Source organism: Humulus lupulus, chromosome 3 (assembly GCF_963169125.1).
Source record: "Humulus lupulus chromosome 3, drHumLupu1.1, whole genome shotgun sequence".
NCBI classification, from domain to species: domain Eukaryota; kingdom Viridiplantae; phylum Streptophyta; class Magnoliopsida; order Rosales; family Cannabaceae; genus Humulus; species Humulus lupulus.
Genome location: NC_084795.1, coordinates 28,206,365 through 28,217,583, shown reverse-complemented (window position 1 = coordinate 28,217,583; position 11,219 = coordinate 28,206,365). Strand labels below are relative to the sequence as shown.

Genomic DNA, 11,219 nt, shown 5'->3' with positions numbered 1-11,219 from the left:
CACAACCGAGTTATCAAAAACATGAAGTATTTGGATATAACCAGATACGCGAGCTTAGATAGTTCGGACACACCCGAGTTATCAAAAACATGAAGTATTTGGATATAACCAGATACGCGAGCTTAGATAGTTCGGATACAACCGAGTTATCAAAAACATGAAGTATTTGGATATAACCAGATACGCGAGCTTAGATAGTTCGGACACAACCGAGTTATAAAAAACATGAAGTATTTGGATATAACCAGATACGCGAGCTTAGATAGTTCGGACATAACCGAATTATCAAAAATAGAAAACGTTTGGAGTTAACCAGATGTGCAAACTTAACAGGTTTGGAACAAACCAGCCAAAAAAACTAATCGAAGATAAGTAGGAACCCAAACCTACTTCGGGATAAGTCAAGATCGAGGCTGGAATATCTTAAAGAAAAATAGTTTCAAACTCTTAACCTTGGAATAAAAACCAAGGATGAGGAAAAGTAACTAAGCAAAAAAAAAAAAAGATATAACCAAACCATTCACGTTACATACCATACAAGTACTTTCGAGTTCATGGTTAAAGTAACATCCGACTTTGATGAATAACGAGGTCGGGAACGGATAATTTGAACAAACAATGCATGAATGCATCGAGTTTCGAGCCTAAATCCACAATATGTTTGTATGAATAAATAAACATAAATGATTCATCCATATAAAATGTGCAAAATATTTCGAGCCAAGAAATGTAAAGCATATAAAAGTCAATGTTAAAAGAAATTGTATCAGCCCCATGGACATAAATTAAAATAGTTACAAAAATAAGGGGACGCAGCCCCAATAAGTGATTTCCCCGAGATCAGATTTAAGAAGGAGGAGTCTCCTTGGCCTTCTCAGCATCAGTAACACCGGACCCCCCAGGACGAATAGCATGACTATCCTTCTGAGCAGCTTCACTTGCCTCAAGACGGGCATTCCACCGCTCAACATACTTGGCCTCGAGAGGACCCAGGAAGCTGGTGTCGAGGTCGGCATTATCAGCCCAAATTTTGTACATGGCTTGGTCGATCGCTTTCTCCTTCTGCTCTTTAAACTCGTCCAGGAGGCGGACCTTCTCGCTCTCCATGATGTCGAAGGTAGCAGATTTCTCCTCTTCGAGCTTAGCATTAGCCTTCTCAAGACGAGTCTTCGCCTGTTCAAGCTCGGCATTCATCTTCTCCAGCTCCACGAGACGGGTATTCATTTTTTCAAGTTCGGACTTCGAGTCTTTGAGTTCATCAGCCATCTTAAGCTGGAGATCCTTCGAATTTTGGGCCAGAGACATCCTCGTGTGCACCTCGTTGGTCAGCTTATAGTTAAGCTGTGCTGAAACGACAAGGGCCTGAAATACAAAGAACGAATTAGATCGCGAGTTGAGGCACAAACACTTAAAGGAGAGTTGCGAAGGCTACTGCGGTGGTGATTTCGATACTCTTATCATAAAGAGTATTGCAGTCCGAGGCCTTGTGCACAAGATCCTAATGGTCGGCGCCGAAGCCTGAAAAGCTCTGACCCACTCGAGAGAGGACATCCGAGCTGAGCACAGCCCCTTGGGTCACAGCGGCGCCATCAAGCACGAACTCCTCAATATGAGGTCGGGCCGTCGGCAGCTAAACCCTGGAGACAGAAGGTTTCTTTGGGGGCCGACCAACTGTTATTTGAGTATCGGTCGGAGGAAGCGAGATGGGCACGGTTGAGCCAGATGCATCAACCTGGACAATCGGTTCCTCGGTTGTGCTCGCAGTAGTCTGGGCCGTTGGGGTCTTCTCGTGGCGTCTGGGGATCTTGGGTGGTCGGTCGGACCTCCGCGGGATTCTCGGACGTTTACTCTTCTGAGCTCCGGATCCCTCATCGCTATAAAGCACAGCGTCGAGGTCGGAGTCCATGGCACCTGCACAGTTCCAATCAGAGAAAGACATAATGATAATAAGCTTGGAAAAAAAAAAACCAAGTGAAGAAAAGACCTAACTGGAACTCTTCCCCGAACTAGAGCTCGGGGACCATGAAATTCCGCCATCTTCAAAAGAATCAGGGGGAGTACCTTCCCTATAGGTGGGTGATAACCTCGAAAGGTCCCTATAATCGTTGGTCTCGTATTGGACAGCTATCCCGTTCCACACCTCGTCCGAAGTATACATGGTGTCATACTTCCCGAGCCCACTATCAAACCTATGGACACAGTCGTCTACCCAACTCCATATGTAGAAGTGGTATCTATCATGTGGGCATGAGACTAACCTATTGGGCTTATGCCTTAGTAAGGTGGGGGACCACATTCTCGAAGTATGGAGGGCTTTACCTTCATCCGAGTCTGAGCTCGAGGCTTCGTCATTAGCCTCGTTCCCCGACGGCGGACTCCTTATGCGAACTGGAAGTGGGGACCTCACCTCTCTCCTCGGAGGGAGGACGCTTGTGGGCAGCGGCACCTGCTCCCAGTGCTCATACTTTTTATTGGACCAGTCAGAGGTAGACTGGCCCTCCCCCAAAAGTCCGCATTTTCGGAGCTTATCCTCATGTAAAAGGTACAGGAGAGACCTCCTACCATGAGGGAGTTGGAGCAGGGTCTCCTTATGTCCCTTCATTGTCTTGTCAGGAGTGGGATGCTGAAAATTGGCTGAAAAGCAAGATACATTTCAACTAAGTACGGATCTAAGAGCTAAAATATCGAGCACAGAGATAAAGATAACGGGAATACTTACGAATCCATCTGAACGAGTAGCGTCGAGACGGGGACAGATCGTCTGTCCAGAAGAAGGCCTTTTTGAAATCAGGCGGATGATTGGGAAGATCTTCAAAGACCTTCTTCTCTTTGGGATAGCTCTAATAAAAGCCATCTCCTCCCCGAGCTCGGGAGGGGTTGCTTTTCAGACAAAAGAGATATAAAATCTCTTGAGGCGAAGGCCCTTCCCACGACAGCTCGTTGTATAGCGACCTCAGGGAAGACAGCACCCTGTAAGAATTGGTGTTGAGCTGGAACGGAGCCAACCCAACGAAATCTGTGAAGTCCTTGAAAAAAGGCTTCAAAGGCAACAGTGCCCCCGCTCTCATGTGTTCCTGGCTCCATGCCGCGTATTTTAGTTTGGCGTCGCGGCCCCCAGGGGCGAAACAACTCCGTTCGTGGTCGGCCGGAGCTCAACACTTCAAAGAACCTGACAAGCCGAGGCCATGGTGGGCCAAGATGTCAATTATCTGACTAGTCGAGGTAACCGAGCTCCAATAGTGCTCGCCTTGAACATTTCTTTCCTCGGCTGTGAGGAAGAAGGTTCCCCCATTAGTGAAAATTGAAGTTCTCCTGGATTGAATGCGACAGTGACCTTTAGTGCAGGGTCGAGGGGAATCGGCCTAGGCCCTGAGTTGGACTCTGGATAAAGAGCCTCCCGAAGAATTCTCCTCTTCTTCTCTATGACCTCGTCTATTTGGCGGCGATAATGAGCTCGAATATCCTCCTGCTCGTGCGCAAGCTCGTACTCCCGTATCCGACGTTGATTCCGGGCGAACATCGATTCTGGGCTCGGGGTTTTTGGCTCGTAAGGGATTGCCAGCAACGACCCCCACCGTCTTTCCAGATTCTGTGACATCTAGCGAGAAAGAAAAAATGGTGAGGGCCATGCATACAAGAATTACGAGTTCAATAGGACGAGCTCAGAGTCTAGGAACAAAACAAGCCATATATTAAGACCCTTATTAAAGAGTCAGGACGTGCGTTCCACGAGAAAGGGAGGAGAGTGGATAATTTTTTGAAAATCCCGAAAATTGGGGGAAAAAGAGTGGCGGATAACCAGAAAAGGCAGCCTTGGGTTTCGTGCATTTGTCAAAGCCAAGGTTTTTTACCCGAAATCTTGGTGTACAAGAAACGTCTCTTAAAATTTTAAAACCCAGAAAACAGGAATCTTGCTCAAACATCAAAACTGGGTATGAACCAGTGATGTAAATTCAGTATGGAAATCTAAAAAAGACATAAGAGCATATCGGATAAAAATCCCCTAACGTATTATGCTAAGAAAATAAACTAGTACATTCGAAGACACATCAAGAACAATACGAACAAAAACTGGCAAAAGGGAAAACAAAGATTGCACACTTACACAATAATGGCGATTGCAGAGAAATTGCTGACTGAAGGAGAGGCTGCAAATATGAACTCACGGACTCGAGCAAACCGGAGGTTCTTTGCTTTTTTGGCTGAGAGAACATGCACGAGATAGAAGTTTTCTAAGATGGCCTCTGGTTTCGTCCTTTTCTTGCTCCTGATGAACGAAAATAAAAAAGAAGATGATGAATGGGGTCTTATATATATATAGATGGAAAAAGGAGATTAATCTGGAGCGTTGAATGAAATCCTTGCAAGATCCAACGGATGGGGATTACTGATAAGATGGTACCGAAAAGGTGGCAGACGAATGATCGTGGGCATGTTTCCAAGGTACTCAAGTATCATAAGTGAGCAATGCCCAACTGACGCATGTCCATTTTCAGGAGTATGACGGTACGGTTCCCGAAGAAAGTAGTTCAAAAGTTTCCTTCTCTTAGGATTCGAACAAATACTTTTGAGGGGGCAAGATGTTATACCCAGATTTCGAGCCATGTTAAATGTGACCTCGAAAGCTGGATTCGCAGCGAATGAACCCGTAAAGTTCGAAGTATGCTCTAGGATTAAATATCGAGCCTGCAAGACTCGAGACGACCTCGAATGTGGTGGCCTCGAAACGTTCACGATCTCGAAAGGTAGCTCCCGAGACGCCTCTATCCTCAGGAATGACCTCGGATCAGGGACTCCGAGCCTGACGTACGTACGATCTCGAAGCCATGTGACCTCAGGAGATGTCATTAGCTCGAAAGCTGATGAGAAATCTGGGAGATTAAGGCCTTGGAGATATATGATAATGACTTTGAATATCTATAAGTGTTGTTTATAAGGGGCGTGCTCTGCATTTACTATTGTAAATCCCATAAAATCATGGGATATTATTCGATTAGTTATATGCCCCCTGGTCTTCAGGGGACGTTTCATTTTATATCGGATTGCAGGCATTTAAAGCAATTTAATTTATTTACACAAAAAGAGTAACTACCCAAAATATGTGGGATAATATTCTGCATCCTTCTCTATAAATAGAGAAGTCGTGCACCATTGTAATGGACCGAAATTCTGAACCTTGAGAGAAAACTCTGAAGAATTCATGCTTAAGAATTTTCAGAGATAATCTTGAGTTTAATAACAGAGACTCGTGGACTAGGCAGATTTAACTGCTGAACCACGTAAAAATCGTGTTTTGTGTTGTTATTTTTTAATTGGTCATTACTGTTTGTTGTTTACGTGCTCTTCTTTCACTGTTGACGAAAAACGGCGTCAACAGGCTCCAATCGTTTTATTTTCTTATAATTTTTTTCTTCTTTTGTAAAATAAAGAAAATGAGTATAATTTGATTTGAATTTAAATGTATATTTTGTTTTTGTTTTTTCGACAAAGAATGTATATTTATTTGGTATTAGATTGTAATTTCATATAAACTTTGAATTTTTATATATTTAATTATTATAAATTTGAACTAATAATAAGATTTTTTTTAAGATTTAATGCTTTTTTAATGTTACTGTTTTAATTTTAATTTTTGAATTTTTTTTTTAAAATCTATTAGGTTTAAATTAATTTTTAAAGAATAATACAAAAAGTGATTTTTTTTAAATTTTGTAATTAATTTTTCTAATAAAAAATGATAAGATTTGATAATGGTCAAAATTCAGGAGTAAAAATGTTAATTATTCTATACGTGACAATAATATATCAAAATTTACAATGTCATATTGTTTAAACGACAAAATGTAACGAAAAGACTAGATTTCTATAAATAATATAATTCATGAGACGTTTTCAACAATGTCATATATTTTAGAGAACACAATCTGAAGTTTTAAGGATAAAAATACTAATTATTCTTGTTATTAATATTATAAATTTATCTCTAAAATATTAATATATATTAAAAAAGATGGATAAACACTACACTAGATTTTAGCCAGTGAGACAAAATTCTAATTTTATATTAGGTTGGTATTGATAGAAAAAAAAAAGGACCTTTTTTGCTTTGTCATTTTGCTCCTCATTCACAATTTCATTTTATATGTCATGTGATTTTTCACTAACAAATCTCGTCTCCAGTCTAATAAACTATCTGATAATTAAATATTATTATAGTGGATTAGGTTTCTACCATACACTTATTATTGTACTACATACAGACAACATTCCATATTCACATTTGTTTGATTTTATTTATAAAATTTTATTAATTATTTTTATTAAATTTATATCATTGTTATATAAATTTAAAATAAATAAATAATATTATATATAAAAGAATAATATAAACATATTAAATAAAAAAATTAAACCAAAACATTGTTGCTGTCATATTTTTTTTATAAAAAATAATAATTTTAATGCCAAAATCTATTTTATTAGTAATTACATTATCTTCAAAACTATATATATTTACATGTACTTGATACCCAAAATAATGTTATATCTCCAAACTAAACTTATTCTCATTTATGTTTTTTTTTTGTTTAAAGTTAACCTCATTTTAAATTGATTAAAGAAATTTATTTTTATTTAACACATTTTAAACTCATAAAATATATCATTCTCACTTTGCTCATTCATAATTTATTTTCAACAAACTATCATCCACCTTCTTTTCTTTCTTTACTCAAGCTCTTGTATTACATCTTAGATTATGAAAATCTAAAATTATAAAATTAAACAAAACTAAATATGCGTAAATTGTTACGAAATAGTTTGTATAGTAGTGAATTTATATTAATCTTTTTTTGTCTTATTTTTCATTGAATAACTTAGAAGAAATTTAACTAAACTAACTTGTAAAGAGTATTTAATAATTATACTATACGTTAATGAATGTGCATGTATAGTTTTTGTCACATTTTATACTCATGATGACAATTCTTATAAAAAAAAATATTTTGATAATTAATGATTTCACTAATTAAAATTTAAAATAAATAAGTCTTCACAAAAAAATAAGCTAAATGACAAAAATGAAATTCTATTTTAATATATATATATTTATATATATTTGTCATATTAGATAGTTTTCCCAAATAAAAAGAAAAATAAGAAAGAAAAGAAAAGAAAGCACTAATTTGATAGATATAATACTTGGATTGGACACTTTTCTCCAAGTGGTAAAAGACAAAAAAATAAAAAAAATATTTGGTAATGGAAATAAGATATTTGTTAGAAGCATATATACATTTATGTATAGTGTCATAATAATTATAAGTAAAAGACAGTAGAAAAAAAAGGATACATATGGAAATAGGTGAAATAATCATTAGAATTTTACTAAAAGGGTATATCCTTCCTTAGTATATAGTAGGATATAAATTAATATGATAACCTTTTAAACATAAAAAAAAATGATAATTTTTTTAATAAAAATTAAGAATTATATATTATTATTATTATAATAATATTTTATAATATTTAAATTTATATTAATATAAGTATTATTATAATAATAATATTTTATAATATTTGAATTCATATTAATATAATTTGTAAACAATTAAGAATATATATTATTATCATAATAATATTTAAATTTATATAAATATAATTATTAAATATTTAGTTTTATAATATATTTTATTATAATAATGATATTTATAATATTTAAATTTATATTTGAATTTGAATTTATATTAATATAATTATTAAATATATATTAATTAATTTTAAAAATATATTACATTAAATATTTAAAATATTCTGTTAAAGTTAACTAGAAATATTAAAAGTAGAAAGCATTATGTCAAAGCCAAAGTTTACAAAATAATTATATTAGAACCAAAGGGAAAGTAAAAGATTGTAATAAACATATATAACAAATGAAGGTTCCTTTGATGTTTTCTCTTTGTATATATATATATATATATATATATATGTTAAGTTAGCTAAGATGAGTAGCCGAGACTAAATAATGTTAGGAGGAGAGGTAGGTGATCCTTATGAATGTTGGTTGGGTCTTCTCAATTCACTGTCTTATAGTTATAGACTTGTGCAAAGTACAATAATAGCCTTACAGAAATATAAAGGTAAGGGGCTTAATTATTAGTTTTCCAACTCCTCTACCTACTTGTATAACTTAATAATAGTTTAGTTTGCTCCGTTTTCCGAGTGGTGAAACCCAATCAATCAACTCAAAAGATGAGCTACCAGCGTGTTCCTGATGATGAGGCTTTCCCACCACCAGGCAAGTTTTCATCTTTATTGGATTTTTCACCAATCAATTTGCATGGTTCTACCTATAGCTAATTAAGCTTCTTAATGAAATTTACATGAATCATGCAATAAATATATTTCAGGGCAACAAGCAGCAGCATACCCACCGCCGCTTTCACCACCACCACCCCCACCCCCACCACCACCACAACAAAGCTACCAGGATTACTTTTATGGGGAAGAGTATCCTCCACCACTGCCACCACCAGGTCCACCACCACCACCACCTCCTCCTCTTCCTCCTCCTCCCACTATAGAAAATGAGGACCACTCTGACTCTGGCTGCTGTTCCTTCCTCAAAGCCTGGTATGCTCTCTCTCTCTCTCTCTCAGTTTGTTAGAATTAAGTAGTAATTATGGTTTTCCATTCTTATATACATCTATTAGTGTTTGCTAATTCACTGTATTACAGCTTGGGTGGGCTATGTTGCTGCTGTTTACTGGAGCAGTGTTGCGTGTAGTAATAAACTGCTTATTAAATTATTATGAATAAAAATTCTACTACCTGCTCTCTCTTTACTATAATAACTTCTTGACATTTTGTCTGTTGCATTCTTATATTTGGGTTTTCTAGTAACTATGTCTAATGTATTATTGTATTTTGCTTGGTCTATACTACTGACGTTGCTTTTGATGGATCTTCCATCATTCATTAAATTATTGATTGTTAGAGCTTTTTAAATTTTAATCGACTTAATGTGTTAACTACTTTCTCAGCACAATGCAATTAGCTAAGGCTATAAAATGTTTAAGAACTCCAGATGATCCTTTTAATTCCCAAAAGAGTGCTCCTCCATTTTATAAAACGACAATAATAGAAGAGACATCGATGGTAAACGACAATAATAAAGTACTTTGTTGTGAGTTAAGGAAATGTGTTAACCCATTCAAAATTATGGCCAACTGAAATGTGAGTTAAGGAACAGACTTAAATTCTTTGTCCTATTTGTTATTTCTTTCAGTCTTCTACTAAATTAAAATATTATTTTTGTTACTCATTCTGAGTGTCAACAGCAGCATTGACATTTATTATTATCAGGATCCCAGCCAGCAATGCTAACCCCATCTCCGCTGCGACTCTGAAATCAAGGACGTAACATCCATTTAATGTAATCTAAAGACCAAACAACAACCATGCCAGAGTAGCCCACAAAGCTTTTCTAACTCATTCTTGGATAAGGTTGGTTTACCTTAAAATGAAGATCACCTTGGGTAATTCCTTTAAAATGCCAATCATATACAGTAATGTTTACATCAAATTAGCATTATATACTTTTTCATTTTAGCCTTCATCGTTTACTCTTCCTTTAACTTAAGCCATTTTATTCAGTTGGCCTTAATTATGCCAATTAAATGTGACATGGTTAAGTGTTTTAGAAATAAACAAAATTTCCCACTCTTCCCTTTTTTTTGATTTTTGCAGCTTTTTCACTCTTCCTTAAATTAGCTGATAATTTGACATAAAGAGAATTGATACGCGACAAAGGAGTGACATGTTGTTATTGGTGTAATCTAATATTGAGTCCTATATATTTGAATTTAATAATTATTATGAGGTATTGTTAACTAATTATAAGGTGCCAACTCCTTTGATGTTAGGCACCCTTAAAGTGTCAAATAACAAAACAAGATAAGAATAATTTGTAGTATTAAGTTTATTTTATTAATTATGAATCTCAATTTCATAAGATCTAAAAGAAATCCCTACAAAGTTGGGTATTTTAAATTATATTTCACGTACCAACAAATAAAACAGTTAAAATAGAAACTAATATTGGTATAATATTTGAATATGATTGGTTACAAGATTATCGTCAACATACATAGCAAATTAGTCCACCGCTAACAGTTTCCGGTACACTTCCCCGGATATGGCAACCTCCATTACGCACTCTCGATCAATCTCTCTACTATTATCTAAAAAAATCTTCATCAAATTCTTGGAGAACCCACTCACCAAAGCCACCCCTTTCTGGCTCCCCATCACCGGCGTCAATCTTGAGTCCCTCAAGTTCCAGAGCATTGTCTCTGGCATCGCTTTCTCATACCCTTTCTCCCTAAACTTCCTCCTTATCACCTCATAGTTTGTCTCCCAACTATTCAAACATACTTTGTCAAACTCCATGACACTAAACACAAACACCCTCTTCACCATGTCTTCCGCTCTTAGCTTTCCATTCTCCGCCACTTGATGAATTTGAACAAACACTTTCTGAAAAATCAGTGTTCATTCCCCACTCCATTGTTTTCATGAAGTTAGTCTTGGATTCAAGATCGCTGCCTTCGATGATGTGCAGTTATGGGAACTCGCTGAAAGTGATGATCTTTCCTTTCCAAGGCTCATTGTTCAGTTCAGAGACCAGCAATTCCAACACAATAGAGACCTCCATGGGAGTACTGTTAGATTTGCAACATAATAATGAGCATAATAACCATTAATAACTCATCTATCATCTTATATTATCCTCATTAGAACTTGAAACATACCAATCTAGTACATAGGAGAGATACCAGCCTTTTAACTATGGTCATGATGATTGACTCTTGCTCCTCAATAAAATCTGCCAAGAGAAGAAAGAAATTAAGAAATGGTGCAAGGAGTGTCTATGGATACTACTCTTCTCCTTCTTTCTAAGGCACCAACGTACATCACATACACATTGCACAAAAATAAAAGGGAATAACCCCCTTTTATGAGTTATAATGAGCCTATTAGGCCTATATACCCAATGAAGAGAGAATTGGTTGTCTTTGCCCAATGGGCTGGCCAAAGACGTTTTAGAGTGTGTCTATTGGCCCCAAGTGTGTTAGTATGTTATGTCTATCCCATTATGGTTCGATTGTAAAACCATGCAATAGTGATTATGCAATCATTCTTATATGTTAATAATGACA

The 11,219-nt window shown here is 36.0% G+C and overlaps 1 protein-coding gene across 2 annotated transcripts; it reads left to right on the top strand.

Annotated features, from left to right (window-relative positions):
- Window positions 1-8,094: 8,094 nt before the first annotated feature.
- On the top strand, window positions 8,095-9,723 carry LOC133822412 (protein CYSTEINE-RICH TRANSMEMBRANE MODULE 10-like). 2 transcript variants are annotated; one of them, XM_062254744.1, is made up of 3 exons: window positions 8,095-8,296; window positions 8,409-8,631; window positions 9,364-9,723. In XM_062254744.1, exons 1-3 carry the CDS (start codon window positions 8,251-8,253, stop codon window positions 9,419-9,421), a joined length of 327 nt encoding a protein of 108 aa, XP_062110728.1. In that variant the 5' UTR covers window positions 8,095-8,250; the 3' UTR covers window positions 9,422-9,723. The 2 variants fall into 2 exon arrangements, with proteins under 2 accessions (XP_062110728.1, XP_062110729.1); XM_062254745.1 differs by lacking the exon at window positions 9,364-9,723 and adding an exon at window positions 8,737-9,012 and having other exon boundaries at window positions 8,139-8,296.
- Window positions 9,724-11,219: the final 1,496 nt, after the last annotated feature.

Excerpts from the sequence above, each read along its gene's own strand:
- LOC133822412 (XM_062254744.1), top strand. The coding sequence starts at position 8,251 with ATGAGCTACCAGCGTGTTCCTGATGATGAGGCTTTCCCACCACCAG. Across the intron at positions 8,297-8,408 it reads TGAGGCTTTCCCACCACCAG|GGCAACAAGCAGCAGCATAC; the intron begins GCAAGTTTTCAT and ends AATATATTTCAG. Across the intron at positions 8,632-9,363 it reads TGTTCCTTCCTCAAAGCCTG|GATCCCAGCCAGCAATGCTA; the intron begins GTATGCTCTCTC and ends TATTATTATCAG.